Source organism: Chamaea fasciata, unplaced genomic scaffold (genome assembly GCF_029207755.1).
Source record: "Chamaea fasciata isolate MVZ Bird 193981 ecotype frontalis unplaced genomic scaffold, bChaFas1.0.hap1 SCAF_3, whole genome shotgun sequence".
Taxonomy (NCBI): domain Eukaryota; kingdom Metazoa; phylum Chordata; class Aves; order Passeriformes; family Sylviidae; genus Chamaea; species Chamaea fasciata.
This window is the reverse complement of record NW_027094088.1, coordinates 56,882,396-56,905,928: the sequence shown is the minus strand read 5'-3', so window position 1 is coordinate 56,905,928 and position 23,533 is coordinate 56,882,396. Positions and strand designations below refer to the sequence as shown.

Here is a 23,533-nt window from a genome sequence, read left to right as displayed (position 1 = left end):
ATAAAAAATGGCGCGAAACTTCCACAACCTCCTCCCCAAGTGTAGCAGAATTAGGATATAACTCAGTCTCTTCAATAACACATTAAGTTCTGCATCAGTACTTTGAGATGTGCACTTAAAGGGATTTTCACAGACAAATACAGATGAAAGCTGTGATACATTGGTCCTCTTAAGGAACAGCTTCATGGTACATCATGTATGCATAATAAATATAGTAATACTGATTCATAAGGTTTACTTGTTTTGATGAAAGAGGCAGCAGAGGACACAGAAAGAACACCAACAAATTGAACTCCTGCATGTCAACATGTATACTTTTGAGAAGCAGTTAGAAACATGAGGTGACAGCCAAGTACAATAGCATTCCTGCTGTTACACTTGTGCCATTTTATTGTTAAACAGCAGAGCTGTTGCAGCATAAATGGGACTTGTAGAAAGGGAACGTAAAGGAGGACAGAAAAGTAAATGCAATTGGGCAACTAGTGTTAATAGTGCATGTTTGAATAGCCAAAATAAGAATGTGATTTTCACTTCTTATAAAGATTTCAGTGTGGGGTTTTTTATTCCATCAAGTGTTACACTGCAGAAACCGATTGGAAAATCTGGGAAAACAGGAACAGTTTCTATTAACTCAGGAATGTCACTGACTACCAGTAGCTGGTAACTCAGGCTGCTCACAAGAGCTGGAATTCTTTCTCTTATTCTGAAGTAACTTTTACGAAGGTGTCAGTGCAACCACACACTCACATCCCATCCCCCAGGTCAAACAACGCATGCTGTGTGTTCAGTCAGCAGGGGCAAGCCAAGACTTCACTGCTCAACTGCTGGGCACTGACAAACCGGAAACCTGGCACTCAACAAAGGGGATGGATGCTCCAGTGTACCTACTGGAAAAGTCAGCAAAGATGCACATTCTTTTCATACAAACATCAGGAGTCTTGGAGATCATGGTCCAAGCCACCACCCCGTAAGCCCCTAAGACCCAAATGTGCCAATGGGCATTCAGAGATTACATGGCACACATGTAGCTGGGTTGCAGGAATGCAGAGACCCGGCAAAAGGGGCTGCCCAGGTCATGATCTAGACAAGAATACTAAAAAACCCCCCAGTGAATAACTTACTATGGCCATGAGATAACACGAGATCGTTAGAGATTGTTACCTTTACTAGCTACACACAGAATATATGAATGATCCACTTAAGCAGAATTGTGGGATGGTCTATGTATTTAATTGGAGAATCCAAAAGAGCTGATAGTCTTATAATACAAAAAAGACATTATATATACATATACACACAGAATATGTCTATATATATATCTATATAGATATATATAAATCAGTAAATTGAATAGTGCCTTTATCATAAGCTTCTTAAGGCATTCAAACATTTTACTGTGACATTGACCCAATTTGTTATCTTTTTGCTTTGGCTGAAATAAAGCAAACAGATTTAAAGGTCAGATCTGAAACACCCACAACATCTGAAACAAAAGCCTAATGGTATCTTCAGTGATAGCAGCATCATCTAAGAACCCACCCACTGCACTGCCTATCAGCTGAATATTATTAAAAGCAGTCTAAATAAATCAATCCCACTCACAGTTTTTGCAACAGCGGAAGATACATCAGTCTCAAAGAGACTTTCTAGCCATATATTCTATAGATTCTATTACAAATTGAGGATAGAAAAGATACAGCAAGAGGGCCTGCCCGAGGATAGAATGCCACTGAATATCAAATAGTATTTACAGTACAAGTTATAGGATTATAGAACATTTTATAAATACAATTAATATGTATACAAGGGCACATAAAAGAGAAACTTGTTTTCATGCTTTACAAAGTAAAAGTAACCTGAACTAAAACTTACTGCAGAATTCCACAGCTGCTGGCTAGGAGCCTCTCTTCTCCACTGCCTGTACAAACCAATCCCCATCGTAGGTCACCAGTGAAACACCCATGTTTTAAGCAGCAACCATGAAGAATCTCAATAGACTCTGAATCTATGTATGAAACATCAAGTTCCAAAACATGGGTAAGGCAGAGCATGCTGGAGAGTTGTGACAACATTCATGTGTAACTAACTTTCTCAGAGGAGAACCTGGACTGCAACGAACTGCACTTTTTGCAAGGAAATATATAATACTGCAGCATATAGATGGCAAAATTCAAACAAGGTACATTACAACTTCTAACTCATGATATTAGAAAATGCCAGAAGCATCTAGCAAATTCTAAAGATGTGAACACTTCATGTATTTGTTTAAAAAAGGCAAAAGAGTATTTAGTGTTTCAGTACTTGCACATGTCCTTAAAATAATCAATAATTTCCTTTAATAAAAGCAATTGCTTTTTCTTTATAGACCAATGGTGACTTTGCAGGACACTTTTCTATAGTTTTTTATAATTATTTTTAAATTGCCTAAGAACAGTAATAGTATTAAACAGGAATACACCATAGTATAGTGCAGGCAGAGGAGACATATACTCAGATGAAAAGGCAATTTTAAGAGTCAATTTAATGAATTGACATTATTTTTTCTGCACACTTCAAAAATGGTGAGGCAGGCTTAATTAAATTACCTTTAACCAGCAATATATTATACTTTGCTCCCAGACAAGTAGACCAGTTTTACTGGGATACTTACTATGAAGGAGGATAATCTCTCAAGTTTATTTACATGAAAAGCAATCTTTTTTACATAATATATAAAATGGAGTAGTTATGCACTGCAGCCATTTTATAATAATTAAGCTAAATGAAATTAAACTTAAAAGCTACTCTATTTCAACAGCTGTGGGAAATGAGAAAGGCAGAACAGGTAGTGTTTTATTGAGCTGCAATTCTTTTTCATTATAGAAACCAACTAACTAACTACTTGTTTGAGAAAACAATTTCTCACAACCATCTTCTAACCATTATAAATACTTCACAGTAGAGGGGTGAACTTCCACAAACATTTTCTTCTGTGACAACGTTTAAGAAGTTTCCTCACTGCCAACCTGCTGCAGTTCCTCAGTTATGTCAATATAAATCATTTTTGGACCACGCTAGAAACTGGATCGCTCAAATGACCACACTTACGATAAAGGAAACTCCAAATGCTAACCAACAAGCGCTTTCTTCACTGATCCAGTATTTAGGACAGTACTAGAGACAGTTGCAGTGGCACAGAGAGACTGGACTGGAGCACAGAAAGAGACAAACAAATCAGCTTGGTGAGAAAAGTAAACTAGTAACTGATGTTTGCTACGAGAACAGCTACGAACACCAATTTCGTGATGTTTAGATAGACAGTTGCAATGCCAGTGCTATGGCACAAATAATAATTTAGGGAAGCAGTAATGCTTACATGCATGTTTTTAGATTATCCATTGGAATTCAATTCCAAGGAAAAAGAAATGTTTCAAAAGACATTAAGTTTACTAAAAATAGTGCATTTTTTACCACTGTGTTTATTTTAGGAAAAATAAGGATAAAGGAAAAAAAATAAAGGATAGACACAAAATCGTAGTTCTTTCTGCCTTTCAACACTAACTCCTGGTCTTGTCTCAGTGAAGCTGCTTAGAGTGATGTTCCCATCCCCTGCTCCACGAAAGCTCAACAGAGCTCTCCCACCACAACACCCTAGGAGATACCTGAGCATCTGCTGCTGGAAATTATGGAAGCAGTAATGCAGAAGGCAGCAAGCACAGCTGTAAGCTCCCAGTTCTGTTCAGAACTGGGCTGTGAAAGACAGAGCACTGAAACTGTACTGCCAGCTCAGACAGACCCATGCACAGCCCTTCTTCTCCTCAGGGCCTGTGTTACCAGGAGGAAAAACTGTTCCAGCCAAGGGAAATGGGTCTTCACAACAAGTCTCAAAAGTCATAATTTATAATCTTTTCCCATTACTATCTTGAATTTATCATAAAGACACTACTCTAAAATTTAGTTTTCAAACTAAAAATTCCAACTAAAGCAGCACTGTACACACTTTACAGTTTGGTTGTAGTCAGAGAATTGAACTAGATTTCAGAAAGTGGTGTTTCTAAGGCTTCTTTTCCTCTTACATCTGTAGAACTGATGACAGGAGACAATCAAGTTGTTTCTGAGTGAGAAGTCCTGCTTTGAGAGTACCAGTCACATGCTACAGTGTTACTAATATCAATCCAATTACTATTTAATAAAATACTAGTTCTAATGGTTCATCATCTTATGATCACACTACAGCCAAGACTGACAATTCCTTGCTTCAAAGCTGAGAACCAGGCCACTCCCATAGCAGCTGGAAACATTTCATCATATAGGTGGCTGTTTTTCCAAGGCTGTGAATAATAAGGCTAAATACAATGAGAACTGAGGGTACAGCAGCCCTTTTTTTTTTCCTCTTCAGAAATGAATCAGAGAACTTTATTAGCATAAAGTAGGTTTTATATTTGGTCAATGCATGGAAAAACTATGATTAAAAATTCTGAAGCAGAGATTTGTTCTCTAAAATTATTAAATATATGTATAAATACATACCAGGCATCTTAGGAAAAAAAAAATCACTATTTGCTATTTTGAGTACTTAGAGTACAGAGGACCAATAACAATACTCAAGTGATTTTTTTTTTTTTTACCTAACATCAAATTTCTTCTAAATTAAACAACATCACTGGAATAAATTAATTTTTGAGAAGGATTTCCCTGTATTCTGGGGAAACAAAATGTACAGAGAGGGAAAGCAAAGGAGTAATTTTTTTAGCGTAAAAAAAAAGCGTGCACATATTTACCCTAGCAATCTTCTTTCAATTCTCTTAAGGGAAGAGACTTTCCAAAAGTTATAGCTGCAAAATTGATTATTTCATTTTTGACCTTTATTCCTCTACTAAACATAAACCAGATCACGACTCTGAACTCCTCTACCTGCCTGTTCATCATCATCATCATCATCTGACTGCTGTTCTGAGTTTTGGGAACTACCATACTCATACTCAATGGGCTTTGGATTGTTGTATGGGTAGCCATTGTCATCAAAAAACCTTCGGAAGGTGAACTCATAAAAAGCATGTTCAGGATGTTTTCCATTTTTGTACCACCCATTAAGGGTATCATTTCTGTTCCCCTCCTTATCATCATCACTCCACAATTTATCTGGATCAACTGGATCAAAGTTTGATGTGTCTGTAGGGTGAGCAATTTTGGGAATGTAGAAAGCAGACTGTCGCCGTAGATCGCTTGAAAAATCAATTGTTTTGAAAAATGGATGAGCTTTGATTTCATCTGCACCGTTTTTGCCTAAACGATCTTCTGGCCCTCGGCAGAGTTTAATAATAAGGTCAGAGGCCTCTGGAGTCAGTTTAGCCTGAGGTGGAATATGAAGTGCAGTTTGCCAGTTGATAACCTTAAAAGCAAAAAGATGTGTTATTTATTTATAAATTCACAAAAAGGAAAAGACACATTAAAACAACAAAACAAAACAAATGACCACAAAGAAATAATTCAGTATGTCTAAGGTTTTTCACAGCAGAGGGGAAAACATGAAACTGCTCTTTCAGAGACACAAGGAGTATTTTGTCTGGAAATGTAGCAAAATGCAGGTAAACTTTATTCACATTCCAAATCTAGAGTCTGCATGGCAGACCCCTGCTATAAACCAACAAAGATACCATAAAATCCAGCACCTGGAACCTGAGATTAGGCCCATGGCTTATAATCCTAAAAAGGTGAGGCAGATGAGTTTTGAGTTACATGAGGTACTGTAAAGACTAACAGATTTCAAGTTTTTTTTTTTTAAATTCAATACTGCACTACATTTGAGCCACCTGAATGCAATTTTGCAAAAATGACACCTGCAGAAGACTGCCTTGATGCTTTCCCTGAAACAGCAGGGGCTCAGGAAGGAAGGACCAAAGGCTCTGAGCTGTCAGTCATCTACTGCTTCTCCACCTTCCCATGCTAAGCACCTGCGGGTACATCACCAAAGGAAATCCTCTGCAGGCCAACAAGCATGGAAGCCAAGAGGGAAAAGAACACACAGATAGTGGAAGAGGGATGGGGAAAGGAAATAACAACTGGAACAAACAGTGAAAGGCTGAGATGCAATGTGATTTTTAGTTGTCATGTTTACTGTACAGCCAGGTCAGTTACAAATGTGATTCCAGAAGTCTGTTTATAAATTAACTGCACCTCCACAGTAAGTTAAAATTTAAAATCTCCATAGTTTGTAACATGCTTGGATAGGCAGTACTCTCAAACGTGACCTTTGTTTCCACTACAAATTAGCAATACTATGTAAGTTTCAAGCCTTTTTCAGACTGTTAATACCAGACTTTTAGAGTTACCTTCATTTGTGTTTCCAGTGGTGTTTGTGCCAGGAATGGAGGCTGCCCCACTAGCATCTCAAAGAGAATTACTCCAACACTCCACCAGTCACACAACTGTGTGTAACCTGAAACAAAGTTCAAATAAGGTAGTCAAGCTCCTGTATAGTTTTAATTTTGAATTTCTAAGAACAAAAAAGTTCACAAGACAATTCAATTCTATTCAATATTTATTTAAGATTTCCCTATTAACAACTATTTATTTTTTTGCTAAAATACCACATCCTTGGGAAAAGCAGGAGTGTAGGAAAGGTGAAGCAGGACACCTGAATACCAGTTACTTTGCAGTGAGACTGCAGTACAACAGTGCATTCATTACCTGTCCGTAACAACACTTCTGGTGCAATGTAGTTGGGTGTGCCCACCAGGGAGTGGGCCAGGCAGCGCTGGTGCTGCCGCGCAGCCCTGCGCTCCAGCGGCTTCAGCCGATCCCCACACCGACAGTTTGCTGGGTCACCCCACTCGCTGCTGAAATCCATACTGTCCTGACGGGCATGGTCACCTGCCAGGGAGTCATAAGGACAGCAAAATTGAGGATGATTACTTTAGTTCTCATATAATATGGAATTTTATTTATCTTGTTAACATTTCGTGTTACAAGACAGAATCTGTTACAGTTTCAATACTCGACCTGAGAGTTAAAACAGAACTCAACATCAAAGTGTTGATTTTTGTTTATGAGATAAAACAGCAATCTCTGAGGACACAATTTTTTTAAGCTGATTTTTGACATAACTACAAGAAAATACAAATCTCAATGCTTTTCAGATTTTTCTTAACATCAGCACATTGGCTGTATAAGGTGTATATCGTTTTTACACTTACGTAGACATAGAACCTCTAATATTTAAGTGGTCAAAAATAAAATCAGATTTTAAATTCTTATCTTCTCACCAGAGACTGTGTAACAGTCTGGCCTAAGATATGTGATATTTTGAGAAAAACTAATCAAAAGTAATTTAAACCTTGTTTTTGAAGGTATGTTTTTATTTTTGGAAACTAAAAAAAAGTTATCACATAATCTGTATTTTACTACTCTCCAAACTCTGACTTCTCTTTCGCTCTTTTTCTTCATCTGTTGTTTTAAGTAATCAAGCAGGATTTTGAAAAGCCTACTTAAACCTTCTCCTAAAGGCAGCAGCAAAGTCATCTTTCTACTAATTTATAATTTAATTCCTTGTAAAGAACACTTGTATTTCTCTTACCGCTCTGGTAGTATTTTGAGTCATGGGTCCATCGAAAACCAGTACAGAGCCCAAAGTCAGTCAGTTTGATGTGACCATCACGGTCTATCAAGATATTGTCAGGTTTAATATCTCTGTGGATGAAGCCCATTTTATGAACACTCTCAACTGCGCACGTCAGTTCTGCTGTGTAGAACCGTGCCAGATTTTCTGGAAAGACACCCATTCTAATTAGGAGACTCATCATATCACCTCCTGGAATGTAGTCCATTACAAAGTACAAATTGTCCTTATCTTGGAATGAATAGTACAGGCGAACCACCCATTCATTATCAGCTTCTGCAAGGATATCCCGCTCAGCTTTAACATGAGCAACTTGATTTCTAAGCAAGACATCTTTTTTTCTCAGAGTCTTTGTTGCATATAGAGCATTAGTATCCACCTTTCTTGCTAGGCAAACTTCTCCAAATGCACCAACTCCCAGGGTTTTAATTTTTACAAACATTGATTTGTCCATTTTAGCTCTTCTTAGCCGAATGTAATTGGACTCTTTCTGGCACAACATTTTCCTCATTTGATCCCGGGCTTCTGGTGACAATCCAACCTGCACAGCAAACAAGAGTTAAATCTGAAGAGTGAACAGTTCTCTTAATTCTTGGTGATCTTCTCATAATTAATTACAAGGCTTAGGCAAAGCAAACCAAATACTTATACACAGCACAAGAAATAATACTTAAAGGGATTTGCTTTTGTTTTAATTTACACATTAGGATTCTATGAAAACATATAGGAGTGATAAAAAACTGCAATGTGATAATTCAGCAAATTTCAACAGCAAAATGCACAAGGTGCCATGCACCAGGAGGTTCTAGAGAAGGGACTACTACATTCTTAAGAAAGGTAACTTACAAATTACTGATAATATTATTTGGAGTGGTTTTTATCTGAGTAACAGTGTGCATCAGCTGCCTCCCTGATTATCTTTATAGGGTTAAAGAAAGCCAAGACACATATAGGAGCTTAAATTTGCTGAGGGCTAAGGAGCTGCCATGAGAAAGGCAGACTAGCTGGAGCAGAAGTCACTGAACTTCCTGACCATGCTCTAGAGGTTCAGCTGCAGGAGGGAGTATGCACTCTCTCACTTCCACGTGTAGCTATCCAAAACAGATCCTACTGGCACTGCTTCCCAGTGCCCGCTCACACCAAACCCGTGCCTCTGCCACAAGCCTGGGCCTGATACTCCCTCTTATCACATAACGCACCCCTTCCGAACAGGACTTCGCTCACACTCTCACCACTGCTCTCCACTCTATCCAGGAACCAGCTGAACAGAGCACTTTCTTTTGAAGTGGCTCACTCCTCCCAACAGTATCTTTTCTTGGCTCCCATATGTGTACATATCCCTATCTTGACTGAACATCCCTGGTGTTCCAGCCAATGCCACCAACATTCTGACAACTTAAACACCCACAGGCCACAGACAACTCATCACCTACAGTGTGGAAACCCTTATCTACAAGAACCACATTGATCACTCTCATTATACTCCAACCTGTGTGCCCTCCTGGTATACTTTTGCTTTCAATTCCCTTAAAAGACCCATTCAATTTTGGCTGCCATTTCAGGGCCTGGAATCAGAATACTGCTTCTTTGTTTTAATGTGAATAGAATCTGTCTTCAATTTTTTAATATTTTTTCTCTGTGACACTGTCCCCACGTAGCTTGATGTTCATTCCTTCTTTTGTTTTCTGACAGCATTTTCAAATTACTATATGCTACCTTTTCTCACAGCATCTCAATTATTTTATCTGCCTACCTGCCTTGAAATCACCGTCCCACACCAATGATTTCCAAGATCAATCTGTAGCATACTTATTTTTTCATGGACATGTTGATCAGAAACTCAAACATGGCCACACTGAACCCCTGCAAACATCACAACTGTACTCAAGCACTATTTTAAAAGCTTTCCATTTCTTACTGTCACATCGATTCATGATACTAAATCTTGCTGCTTCCATCTCTTTAAAGCCCCAAGTATCCGAGATGATACTGTCTGCATAGCAGTACTCAGGACCATCAGCAGGACTAAGTAACTAGTCTAGGCCTCTATAGACTGTATCTTAATACACGACTTTGGCCTTGTCTGACTTCCAACATAAATTGAAACAAAATATAATAGATGTGACTGAGAAAAAAGGTAAAAAAATAAATCAGATATCATTCAGTATCTTAAAAATGCTTCCACAAGTTACTATGTGTCACCTATTAAAGAAAATACTGTTAGAACACAGAAAATTTCTTACAGGCATCATAGCAAAAGTGGATCCAAAGGAGATGCAATTAGGAAACTGCATACAAAATGCTTGTCTACCCAAATGAAATTTCACAAGTTATACAAATTTGGTAAGATTTCAATGGGGATGGCTGTGTCAAATTTGAGACAAAAATTTTTGTAGACATCAGATAGGCAGTAGTTAGGACTGGTTAGCTTTAGTTTCAAGGTTGGTATGGGAAATAGGTTCAACTACATATTTTGAATCAAAAGATTGTCTTATTGCAGGAATATCTTTGTACTGTCTTCCAAGACAAAAACATCTGAAGTTTTCTATGAATGAGCAGGCGTAAGGCACACTTCAACACAGAAGGAAGGATTTTTTTAAGACTTAAGAGATGTCAAGAAGACAACTAAAGACCTGAGCCTGGTAAAGTTCAGACAATGGCGGGTCACCTTCTCAAGGCCCATCTGAGCTCTCAAGACTGCCTCAGCGCAGACGCACCTGACATAAACGGAACAAACTGAACCCTACCCATCACTGACAAAGCTGGCAAAAAATAAAACCTAGATGGCAACAACCACCTAGGAGTGAGACTCAACACAATAATTAATCACTACAAGACATACAAAGTCTCCAAAACCCTTGTAGCTTTGTTGTCTTCTACCGGCTCTCTAGCTCTTGCATCTGAACAGTTTTATCATAAAAACTAGCCCAAGTACTGCAATTTGTCATCTCTTCCCTCAACCCACCTTCATTTTTCCCTGTTATCCACTAAACCAAATGTTAATTACAAACGTTCTCTCTGATTTGCTCTATTTTCCCTGGAACTCTCCTCAGCTTCAGCATTTACCAAAAAATAAACTGACAGCTGCACAAACTTTTCTGCACGTGTATCTACAATTATTTCAAGAAAATGTCAGACCAAAAGTTTCCTGACTTGCTCTCTATCATCACACGATTTTGCTCTCATTTTGCTTCCTTCCCACCTTGCTGAGTTTTAAAGGATGACTTAAGTTTCTCTTTGCAGGAGAGACACCTATTGTAACTCTTGGCCAAACTCATACATCTAAATCAAACATTTTTGAGACCACTCAACTCCTAGGAGACCTGACACCATAGAAATATGTCACTTATGTTAGAAATACAGCCTCCAGTTAAAGCAGGCATTTTCACAGGGATGCATTCTGAGGTTTTTTTCTTTTAAAATTCAAAGGTGAGAAAAGAAGGGATTCAATAGTTGCTTAATCTTCTTAAAATTTCCTGAAAATAAATACTGAGCCTGTTTCCCTTTCTCCTTCTCATAAGACCCAAAACACACTTTATTGTTGTGGCATTCCTCTCCTGTATGTTTATGAAAAAGGAGAGGTCTGCTGCAGCACAATAACACATCTTCCACCCTCCAGCCTGTAATTAAACATCCCAGCTTTAAATCTAGCATAAACTATTACAATTATAATATTATAAGTGTTATAAAATACCCCTACTAAGGTGCTTTAAAAGCACAAGAAAAATATCAAGAAAAGTTATATCAGTGCTTTCATATAAGTAATACTTATTCTCAGATACTACAGAACACAACACAGTAAGAAGGGGAAGTGAAGTTTGCAAATCAACATTAATTATAATCTTACATTTAAGTACTCAAAAATAGCCAAAATAAATTCATGCTTAATTTTGATGCAGGATTGCATGCAAAGCCCTCTAAAAAGGGATCATGCTATTCTTAAGAAACACTGTTGCTTCAGAATCTTACTTGTCTACACAGGAATGGAGGCTACAGAGTTCAGGAAAGCTTCCCACACCTTAACAGTTTAAATCAGCTGTTAGTGAAGTGAAAAAGGAAAGAGAGAAGACTAAGAATAAAGATCTAGTAAGAGTTCCAGGATGAAATCTTGCTAACATTTATATATTCGTGATTAAGCAAACACTTACAAAACACTACAGCTTACAGTAAGAATTTTCAAAGAGTAAGAAAACACAGATTTAAAAAAGAGCATGTCAAGAAAGCGGAATGAGCCAAATACATACTCTCATAGAATAAATAACATGGAACATCATACTTATGTCAAACTTTCAACTACAATTGTTAAGAAATATACATGTGTGACACATCTCATTTTCACCTTTCTGCAAATCTTAGTTTCACTAGTTCTCACTGTTTTCTCTTTTGAAATAACAAATGCTTGTAAGCTCCGGTTTTTACCCTTTTGATTTGGTTTAACAGAACACTGAAATACTAAAAATAGACCACTGACTCCATCCAGGCATAACAAAGTTGATTTCACATGTATTTGTTTTATAACTATGCCCTTCACTTGCTCTTCAGTAAAAAGATACATTTACAGTGCAGATTACAAAATAATTAGACAAAAGATATGGTCTCTTTCATTCTAAAAAAAAAAAAACCCCAGCCAACCTTTAAATTTTCTTTTATTTGAACTTAAAAAACCTATCCCTACTGGTAACAAACTGAAGAATATAAAAAATATCACTGTTTGGGTGTCTATATAAATGCACTAGCCAGCCTGCAACTTGTCCCCAATTTGCTTGTACCTTCAGTACTTATTTTGAAAAAAAAGTAGAAGTATTTTTTAAAATCATTAAAATAGTGCCTATAACTCAAAAATCAGGATTAAATAGAACCCATAGCAAAAAGCTATGAGCCATGTAGCTACATGTCAGTTCATGCAACAATTATTTTGCTTCTGCTGCCTTACTGTATGAAGGCCACAGGAATTACCTTTAGACATGCAAAAAACTTACTTAAAAATCAATTTCTAAGAAAATTAAATATGTAAACAAGACAAGGAAGAAACTTGCCATATCTCAAATACATAGACTTCAATACCACAGTTTCAAACGTTCTACTTATCTGTACTATTTAATTCTGCAATTAAGACATATCTCATAGAAGTAATACAGGAACAGTTTAATCACAGATTTAGAAAGAAGAAAGAGTTTACCCGCATCATTTCATTCTCTAGCTGTTTTTTCCGATGCAAACGCTGCTGGTGTGACTTGAGTATATTCTCCACATGCTGCTCCATGAAGAATTTAAAGGCTTGAGGGGAATAACTTTGAATGCGAGACTCTCTTCTTTCTTCATCTTTCTTGTTTTTTCTAACAGGAACAGGTGAGGTTGTAATTTGTTTCTTTTCTTTATCTGCTGAATCAACACATTCATAATTCTTTTCATTCTCATCCTCCCTGGGTAAAGGAGGTGGCTCCTCCTTATTGAGCTTGGCTCCTGCCTCATACAGATTGACAGAAGGATTCTGATGTAACAAGTGTTTAGGGTAAGGTGGTGGGGGACCCTGGTAATTTGGACACTCCGCAACAGGAGACATAACTGCCATGTTGGTAGAGGGACTGTCGGAGAAGGGAATGGTCTGAACAGTCTGCACGGGCTGCGGCATCCAGGAGGGGTGAGTGGGTGCCAAGGCAGTCTGCAGCTCTGGTTTGAGCACTCGCATGCTTTTCACTGGCTGCTGAATGGGAGCTGGCGTGATGGCTGTCACTGTGGTGGCTGAGGGCTGGGAGCTGCCAGAGTGACTCTGCCTGCTGCCATGGTGGTTGTTGAAGGAGTTTGACCGCACGGGAACGCTGGGCTGCCATGCAGGCATGTCATGCCCATTGCCCGGCGACGACTGCGGCTGCACAGGGGAAGGCTGTGACCAGGATGCAGGTATTCCAGCTACATTTGTGTTGTAAAGTTCCAGGTTGTGACTATTTCTGTTTGGCACCATCATCGCCTGAGGAAGGTTCCCATTGGTATACGCTGAAGGAGGAGCAGATCCTCCTGCCTGCATCTGTAGTGCTGTGGGACTTTGCCTGTTGGTTGGATTCATTGGGTACGGGGGTGGCTGGCGACTCACCGAATTTCCAGACACCACATTCTGGTGAACTATGAATTCTGCCTGACAACTGCCATTTTGCATTCCAGCTCTTCCTGAGGGAAAACTAAATTTGCTGTTGGCAGAGCTCTGCATGATTATTGGTTGCCTGCCAATGGGGACAGCACTCATGCCTCTCTGACCCTGTGTGGATGAATTCATAGAAGGAGGATTCATAGGTGGAGGTGGATAACCATCCTGCCAAGCTCCTGGTGGCACTGGAGAAATACGGGAGATCACATATTCCATGTTTCCAGAGTACCGCTTTGTTTGAGAATTTGGCTCCCAGGAAGGAGGTGGAGGAGTGGTTCCCCTTGGAGGGGGTGTCTGCCCCCGAGGAGGTGGAGGAGGAGGAGTGACACTCCTTATCTGCGGTAGAGGCGGGGGATTCACTCTTTGTCCATTGCCAGGATGAGCCTGAGCAAATGCTGCAATGCCAGATCCAGATAACGGCCTTCCTACATCCGGCTGGGAGCTGGGACTTTCTGAGCGATAAACGACACCCTCTGCCAGGGAAGGGCCATGCCGCTGGGGAACCAGGGACTCCTTAGAACCCTTCCAGCTCTGCTTGCGGTTAACTGACTGCTGGACAGCCCCTGCTTCCACGAGAAGAAAACACAACATTTACATCATTGGATAATATTCCTATTTACTGCCTTGAATATTTTGTTCTTCTGTGTTAATTACTACAGAAACAGGACTTGAACTCTCTGACACAGTATAATCCACTGGACTTCATATGGAAACGTTTTCTAGCAATACACAGCACAGCATGCTAATATGCTCAGCGTACATTTAAGAGGAAAAAAAAATGAAACTACAAAACTATAGTATGAGAAAGTGATTTTTTAGAAATCACTTTTCTGAAAACGCATTTTGCTTCAGTAAAAATGCAAAATTTAATTGAAAAAATGGTAACGTGCAAGATTATTAGTCACACACAATGTATTTTTAATCACATGTAGAAAAAGCTCTACGAATCTTCACCACAAATGCAAAAAACTTAGTAGCATGGAAAAATGTTATATTGCTCTCCCTTCCAGTTAACATTTGCAAAACACTTAGTGTTCTTAAACTAAAATTTTACTGAATATCGTAAAATCAAGGCTTGCATCCTTATATGCATACAGATCACCCACACTTTTTATATTCTCATCATGCAGAATTTGACTAAGTACTTTAATTTCAAAAGTTGTATCTTTTTGAGTAAAAGTGCTGTAGATAGAGAGGCAAGAATTAAAACTATGAATGCAAAACTTACAGAGCAAAGCCCTGCTATGTATTTACTTCACAGATGCTGTTTTGCAGCATATAATCAAAATATACAAGGAACTGAGAGTGCAGGCAGTCTTACTGTGGTTTTTATAATGTTAACACTAAGATATGTGTAAACACATGCAGTACTCTAACTGCTGGAAATCACCCTGTCCTCACTTGAAGAATGTGCTAATTACTGTATTTTTGCAGGTAACAATGAAAAGTATGTCTAAATGGCGGAATTTACCTACAAACTTCATACAAGCACAAACTAATCCTGCTTAACAGACTAAAGGAATACAATGCTGCTCTTTGCAACTCCTGACTAATTTTTCTTCCTACCTATATTGTTAATTTAAAATCTAACTCCAGCACTAGCAGCTCAGCATCCAACTTTAGTCAAATAAAAGTTCAGTATTTCTGCTGCATTTTTAAGTTACTTTTTTTTAGGTGTATGCTACTAAAAAGGCATCAAGTTGTATAAAAAATGTGCCAGCATCTGTTAAGAAAGCAATAATAGCAAGAGGCAAAATTCTGACTCTGCTAGTAATGGCACAGTCTGTCCTCTAACATCTCTAAGAACATGAAACCTGCTTTAAAAACTATACAAACAAAAGCTGGAAGCAAGCAGGAAATTAAGCAGAGAGGGATCCTGAAACATAATATCCTAAAATACAAATATCCTAGTCGTATGGTATATAAATACATGCACAGACACATACATACACAAAAATACACACACAGAATGCTGTTGCGTGGGAGTGTGTGTAAAGAGAGACAAAAAATTAAAAGAAGAATTCAACGCTCAGAACTTATTTTTAAGTGGCACCTGACACAGAACAGAATACAGGCATCACATCAGCAAGGTAATAGAAATTACTAAAATGAGATCTGAATGCCATTCCTTGTATAAAATGCTCATGCACAGTAAATAAAACCATGCAATAATAAGACAACGCTTAAGAAGTTCATGTCAAATGGACCTATCTTTTAAAAGGATTTCATCACATATGTACAATGCTGCTTTTAAAAGCAAAAAACCTGTATCTCAGTATCTCTGTTCTACTGTGAGCATGTGAAGGCAACATTTACTATGTTCTATTTTTCACCTATAAGAATACACTCCGTGAGTTACTGAGTCACCATGGATACACCTACCTGGTGGTTTCATACCTGCATTTACAGGTCTTGCTGCTGCTGCAACCATCTGTTCCCGACGAGGATCCTGGTAGCTCATTTTACTTATAAATTCAATGGCAGCCTCTATACTACGGTTGTTAGTTTGTCTAAGAGCTTGTATAACCATATCCTAAAGAGAAAATTATGTATTAAAAAATTATTTACTGGAGAATCACAAAAAAAACCCAAAAGTCATGGTTATTTATCTAAATATCCTAATTTTTCCAAAGTAATTTTACAAAGTATCGACTTCTCTCAATTGTTTTAAAACTAAATTTAAAATGTTTTCTCCAGAAGAGATCATCCAAAATAGTACTGCAGTCTTGATGCTCAGAAGAAAAGTTCACTTGTTGAAGCCATGTGGTTTGATGTGAATCATGTCATCTTGCCATTCAAACAACAGCTTAGTCATACAATCCTTAAAAAATGATTTTATAATAAAAAAACCCCACACAATAAAGTTGTCACAATCTTTACGGACCTGCTGAGGTTAGAAAAAGCAGATACAGTATTTTCAGCTCAAAAATTTGGTCACCTATGTGATACGAAGTGTTCAATGTCTTAAAGAGTATCACTGTACACAGAACATAGGAGGATTGAACTTGAACCACAGTAAGCAAAAGAGATTCTCTGTAAGCTATTTAGGATTAAAAAAACCCCAAATACAATGAACAGCATTCTACCCTGATTATTATACACATACATACATACATATCAATCAGTATCAGTTGTCTGTATATATATATATATATAAAACTATCTGTTCTGCTTTAACACTTAATACTACCTACTACATGAGAAGTAGGGGGAAATAACCAGAATGTTTGTGATGTATCATTTAAAAAAAAAAAAATCAGTACATTTTGAATCTTCTCGACCAAGAAAAATGCTTTCCTGCTGTATCTGTTCCTAGTGACATATGTGGATCAGTGCCATATGGGCTATTATGGCAACACAACCGTAGGTTAACACATGGCAGAAGGGGCTTATGCTGGCACCGTGCCTGAAAAAAGCCCCATATAATCACAAGTGTCATGGGAATTTGTGGTTGCATCCAAGAACAAAGAGCAGGAGCAAAAAGGCTTCAAGATACAAAGGATCCAACAAAAACACCAACTTAAGACACCTTTCTAGTTTATTGTTCAGCTATATACCACAAACTTCAGTATGCAAAACCAGCTGCAGGTTCTATCTGTAAAATGGAGCTGAGAACTGATCTACTTGGAAAAAACCAAATGTGCACCCCTCCTCACCCCAAATCCCCCACAACAACAGAAAAACTTCCTCAACTTCAGCAACGAAAGACAGAGCTGGAGCAAATTATTACAAAAATCATTTCTTATTATAAAATCCTTCCATTCTTCCTAACACACAGTCTGGGCTGTGTATTTGAACAAGTGAAAGGAACATGAAAAGCCACTATCAGTACTTGACACTGGGATGCAGTTGAGGAAAAGCCACTTGGTAGTTTTGGAGCAGCTCACTCTTGGGAGAGGTAGATCTCTCTGTAAATACCAAAGCATGACAGACAGCAGAACTCATGAGCTGGTCAATACTGCAAGCAGTGCACGCCCGTAAAGTTAATCTCTATTGTGGTACTGTGCATTTTTCTTTCAGAAAGATGAGTGGTTTACTAGCTCTGTTTTAAACATGCTTTTGTACCCCGGTTTACAAAGAAGGCATCAAAACAAGTGAGATTTACTGTGATGTGCAGGTCCCAGTAAAAACACAGGAGCTGCAAGTGTATTCATTTTTCCTTTCCAGAAAACACATTTCAGATCAATTTCCAAAACATTTGGTATTGCCTTTCAATTTAGAATAGCCATATTTTATCAACCTATTTTAATTGAGCACAATCTAAAATTACTTTAAGTATCAGAGGTAAAATCCACGCTCTGGAGAGTCCAGTCCTCTCTGCTTAAAATTATATAAATAATTAAAACAACCTACCACATAAGAACAATCTGGACAAGATGCTTAAAAAAATAAAGCCAAGTCTCTAAATCCTTCTAGTCCTCTTCTACATCCCCCCCACTATTACCAGTTTCATGTCCAAATCAGAAACCTACCAGATTTTGAAGCTTTTTGCTTATCATACTGTTCAAACATTCCCTGACCAACACCACTTCCAACATGCATTAATAGTTTATAGCTAGCAGAACACCAAATCTTCAAAACAAAACACTTCACCTCATCAAAGCCAGCAGCTTGCAAGTCTTGCAGCATTTGTCGATTAACTTCTGACGTTCCTTTGACAGCTGAGGTTGCTTCATTTGCAAAAGGCAGAAGTGAGTTTCTTATCTCCTGCAAAACCTTATGATATGTTACGAATTTGGGGGGATTTCGGCCTTGTCTAGGATCTTCTGGTAACATTTTGCCCATGCTGTGATCAGCTTTAGCAGCATCTGAGGGTTTAGGCAAATTCCTGAGGCTCTCTCGTATCTCCTGTAGCATCTGCTGGCTGCTGCCAGTATAATTACTGGCAGGAAAAGTTTTAGGCCTCATTTGTCTATAACCTTCTGGCTTCTCACTTCTCTTCATGAAAACATGTATATATGCAACCTCCACCAAGGACTCGCACACACCAGAACTCAAGGAAGACTGGCTGAGGTCAGAACTCCTGAAAGCAGTGGCTCTTCACTGTGAAACCTTGGTTCCTGCAGCGCTGGAGTTTGTCACAACCCAAAACTGCTATTCTGTTAACAAAACAAAACAAAACAAATCACAGTTAATAGGGCAGTAAAAAAATTCAGAGTGTAGCACTGAAATGTTCACATGCAGCACTGCTTTCACAGATATTAAAAGCATGCTAAGCAAATTTTTCAGGCAGCCTTTACTCAACCTAATTTACAAACCATGTTGGGTTTTTAACTGTTAATAACAAATGTTTTAGGTGCCTCAAATCTAAACGGTCCTGAATTGCAAAGGATGTGGACAAAGTAAAGAGCAACTCCTCTGTCTGGTGGACAAAGCTTTCAAGAGCAGGTATGAATCATTGGCATCGGCTAACCCAGCACTGCTTCTTTGCCTCCCTCTCCTCTGTCCATTTGTCGCCTATGTTCCCCCCATCAACACCTTTACAGCCAGAAGAGCCAACTCTACTACCTAATTAGCCAGGATATGGGTCAAATAACTTTGCTGTCCAATGACTCTGACACCCAGCTCCAGAAAAAGATGGAAGTGAGAAGTACACCAGTAAGAGCATGTAATTACAGTGTTTTTATCCATTATCACACAGTCACATTTGTTAAAAGTAAACACCTGCCTAGCTCATCACATGCAACTTTATGATTTCTTGTACCATCTGCCACTTGAATCTGTTTAAGGGTTCAGATTCTGAGGCTTTCACAGTCTCTCAGCTCCTTGAACCAGTCTTCATCAATAGTTAAGTAATTTTTAAGTTTATTTTACATAAGGGAAAATGAGAGCAGGATGAGAAACAAAGAAAAAGTAATCAGATTTTTTTTTTAATGTAAAATTGTTTAACAACTCAAGCATCAAATTCGCTGAGAGCATAGCTATGACATTTGGTAAGGGAAACAGAATTTTCTGCCAAACGCCAAATAAAAAACGTTTGCATTTGGAAGGCGCTGACTCATCAGGGAAAGAGCCCCATGTCTGCAGAGAACTCAAATCTCTGTGTCCAGGCTGGGCACCAATTATTACTGCAACTGCCATGGCAAAGGATAAAGCAACCACAATGTCACACTGAAGAAATTGCCCAGCATTTGCCTCTTTAGAGTATCATGGAATAAAACTTTTTCAGTCTCTACTGTTCCACAGTGGAAGATCAGTTACTAAGACAGTACAAGATAAATGAAATGTTTCAGCACTGTCTTTTCTTCACAGGCAACAAAAGTGTTGAACCTCAACTCACACTGTTCCTTTACTGCTGTGCTGCTAAGCATTTCTCATACTAGACACAAATTAAACAAGCATCTAAATTTTACACAGTCTACAAAAAAGTCACTCTTTCTTCATTCACATTTCATTTCTGTAATACTTGCATTGTCACAAACCAATTAGTGATTCAGCAATTGAGGAAGAATATGACAGGTTAATAGGAAAAAACTCTCTGAAACATATGCAAATCATATGAAATAAATGCTCATGGTACGCATAGACGAATAAAACCTGAAAGCTGGAAAGTAGCACATAAATGAGGACCATGAAAAGAAACACAAGGGATACCCACTTAATCCCATTCGCCTTAGAGAACCATTTTAAAAATAACAGAATTTCTCTTATGAACCTTTCTAAATCTTAAAGGGTGTAACTGCACCCACAAGCTTTCTTTGCACTGTGATACTTTTGAAACCTTAAACGAGTGCAGTTGGTTAGTTATATATTTTTTTAATACAGTCTGATAGCATATAATTCTTCAGTGCTCACTGAAAAAGGAAGAGATCATCAGACACAACAGTGGATTTCAATAATTAACAATGAAATTTTGCTCAAAGTATTAAGAAATTCAGAAATCAACAGAAAGTACAGCATGAGAGCAATTAAAATGTAATTTAATTCTGGCCACTTTCAAAATAATTTTCCAAACATGCCGTATTTAAGACCACAGTGAAAATACTTTTTCCATAGAGAACTTTTTTCAAAGAAAAGAAGTAAGAACATGACAAAATACCCATACATATGCTTTTAAAAAATTCCAAAGGCCTGGAATTCAGGAGAAAACAGCACCTATATATTTTACAAATTTCATCTGGTATTTCAGTATCCACTTTATGGTTACACCTTGGGTAGCTGAGCTAGACAAATCTAACACCCCTAAGAGAAATCAAGGTTAAATTAACAGGACACTAAAATCATAAATCAGGAGCAGTCTTGGAAAAAAAAAAGCTGCACTCTAACTTAAATTTTTAGCAGCAGCTAAGGTTTAGGAGTCTAACCAGCCACTCCACTTACCTCCCACCACTTATCATAGACAGCATAACTGTTTGTAAGGCCACACAGCATGAACCAAGCTAAGGAACTTACCCAAATAAATAACTTTTTTTGGTTGTTCCTTTTGGCAGCACTGATGGTTACCAGCATGAATGTGTAAAACTAAGTCTTAGTTCTTAGAAAACAAATTAATTTAGTCCTCCAGAAATTACTACAGTTCACCCTGCTTTATATATGAACCTCAAAATTCACAAGTCACCTCCGCTTATCGACACTGGCACACATTTTAAAGGAAGAAGACTGCTGAGTGAGAAATCTATCTCAAATTTGTACTTCCAGCTACCAAACATACCAACTGCTTCTATTCCCTCTTGTAGTTTTGTGTCCTTAAATGATCTGTTTGTTAATGCAGTTGTTTTTGTTGATTAAATTATCTTCCCTAAAGGTGTTGAAAAAAATTATCGTTCACTTCTCTTTAAAATATGGGAATACTGTATTTTTTCTACAGGTCAAACTGTAATAGAAAAAAAAACCACCTTGGTTTTTTTTTTACATTATAATCATAAAAGATTGGACTTAATAAAAGAATGCTTGAATGAAAACTCAGAAGTGTTCAAGGCCAGGCCAGATGAGGCTTGGAGCAACCTGGTCTAGAGGCAGGGGAGTGGAACCAGATGATCTCTAAGGTCCCTTCCAACCCAAACCAGTCTCTGATGCTCTGAACAGCAACAGGCAACTGTCAATGACTCCAATGATTTTCTGAGGGAAAAAAACACGCAACCTAACTTTAACATTCCTTATAAAAATACTTTCAGGGCTCACATTTCCAACCGAGTACTGAACGTCACATATTAATGTACTTAGGTACACCCCTCTCACGTACCTATTCCCACAGCTTATTTTATACATAATCACAGTGCTTCACTGCTGGGATAAAGAAAGTAACAGAGACTTTGCAAGTCATAAAATTAAGTTTGTAGGGACTTGGTTCAGACCAACTAAAGGAAGCTCTTTTTCCAGGTAACAAGTCATTGAGCTGCAACAGCAATTTCCCAAAGGATGCATTTCCAATGCTAAAAGTTTTCACAGGATGAGGAGAAAACTTGACCCCGAAATTAGCACATATGCACAACTACAAACGGTCAGAGAAGCCACAGCTGGAAAGAACCAGAGGCCAGCTGAACACTAGGAACATTGTGCATTCGCTCGGTTTGCTTCCATTCTTACGCTCTGCTATCTCCTTTAGCAGGATACAGCTGTTCTACGTTCACATGTACTCCCGGGAGCGGCAGGAGTTATTTCCGGCGCACCTCGGAGCGATCTTCACGGCTAACAGCAGCGCAGCCTCCGCGCACCAAAGCCCCGCTGCGCTGGCTCGGGCCGGCACCGATTCCTGCAAGAGAGCAGGGCCGGCCTCCCAAGGACCACGCAGGCCAGGAGGCTTTCACCGCCGGGAGGAGTATCCCGAACGTGCCCTGCTGGGACACCTGCGCTTGTGGCCCCGCCGGCCCCAGGCCGTGACCTGGGGTCGCTGCTGCCGCGGCCGCGTCCCGCAGAGGGCCCAGCACGCCGGGCCGGGCCGGGGCGGGCCCGCTACCGCCGCCACCCCCTGCGGCCCCGCGCACGGCGGACTCTACCTGCGGCGAGAGGCGGCGGCGGCAGCAGCGCCCCGGGGCGCTCGGAGCTCGGCCCCGCCCGCGCGGCGCCGACCGGCCGCGACCCTTCCCCTCCTCCGCCCCTCGGCGATGCCGGCAGCGCCCGCTCGGTCCCTCCGCCAGCGCCCGCCGCCGCCCGGGGCCGCTCAGTTCGGCGCCGCCATTTTGTCAGTGTCCCCGCCGCGGAGCCGCCCGGATATGAGCAGATCCCGGCCTGCCTCGCGCGGCGCCAGCCGCTCCCGGGTGGAGCTGCGGCGGCTCCCGCCCGCCCCGGCGGCGGCGGCGGCGGCAGCGCCCTGTAACCCCTGCGCGCCCGGGCCGGGCAGCCGCGCACAGCACAGCTCCAGCGCTGCCGGGCACGGCCGCGGGCTTCTCCCGGGCCGGTGCCGAGCGCCACGGACAAATTCCCATTTTCTGATTTTCCCATTTTCTTTTAATGAGCGGGAGAAAGCTCCGCCGAGCCTCGTGTTTCAGCTGATGCCCTAACGATAGACTCGGTACAGACCAACAGAAAGGAAAACCCACCGGTTAGCACTCGGAGCGTTCCATTTCATTTCTATCTTTTGCTTTTGAAATAAATCGGGAAGTAAAATTTAAGCTGCTCTAAGGAGCTCATTGGTGACACAGCCCCAGTGCCCCGCAAAGGGAGGACCGCCCTGTCCCCAGCCGCCCCATCCAGCTCCTGCAGCCTGACACACACAGGGAATGTGCATCAGGTGAGGTGCTCCTGCCACAGCAGACTCGGGCCACTCGCGCCGACTGGAATTAAAGTACACTCCAGAGCGGTTATGGTGGAAATGCCATGTAACACCTCGTAACTAACCTGCTCCTGCCCAAATA

At 39.8% G+C, this 23,533-nt stretch overlaps 1 protein-coding gene across 2 annotated transcripts; it reads right to left on the bottom strand.

Moving 5' to 3' along the window:
• Nucleotides 1-619: 619 nt before the first annotated feature.
• LATS1 (large tumor suppressor kinase 1) lies at nucleotides 620-22,876 on the bottom strand. 2 transcript variants are annotated; one of them, XM_066179103.1, is made up of 8 exons: nucleotides 22,676-22,876; nucleotides 18,333-18,838; nucleotides 16,122-16,272; nucleotides 12,777-14,302; nucleotides 7,556-8,138; nucleotides 6,670-6,852; nucleotides 6,312-6,418; nucleotides 620-5,371 (listed from the first exon to the last, which is right to left on the bottom strand). In XM_066179103.1, the coding sequence occupies exons 2-8, from the start codon at nucleotides 18,681-18,683 to the stop codon at nucleotides 4,856-4,858; spliced, it is 3,417 nt and encodes a 1,138-aa protein (XP_066035200.1). In that variant the 5' UTR covers nucleotides 18,684-18,838; nucleotides 22,676-22,876; the 3' UTR covers nucleotides 620-4,855. The 2 variants fall into 2 exon arrangements, with proteins under 2 accessions (XP_066035200.1, XP_066035201.1); XM_066179104.1 differs by having other exon boundaries at nucleotides 16,137-16,272.
• Between the last annotated feature and the right edge of the window lie 657 nt (nucleotides 22,877-23,533).

Excerpts from the sequence above, each read along its gene's own strand:
- LATS1 (XM_066179103.1), bottom strand. The coding sequence starts at position 18,683 with ATGAAGAGAAGTGAGAAGCCAGAAGGTTATAGACAAATGAGGCCTAAA. Across the intron at positions 6,853-7,555 it reads CTCAAAATACTACCAGAGCG|GTGACCATGCCCGTCAGGAC; the intron begins GTAAGAGAAATA and ends ACTCCCTGGCAG. Across the intron at positions 5,372-6,311 it reads CACTGGAAACACAAATGAAG|GTTATCAACTGGCAAACTGC; the intron begins GTAACTCTAAAA and ends TTTGCTTTTAAG.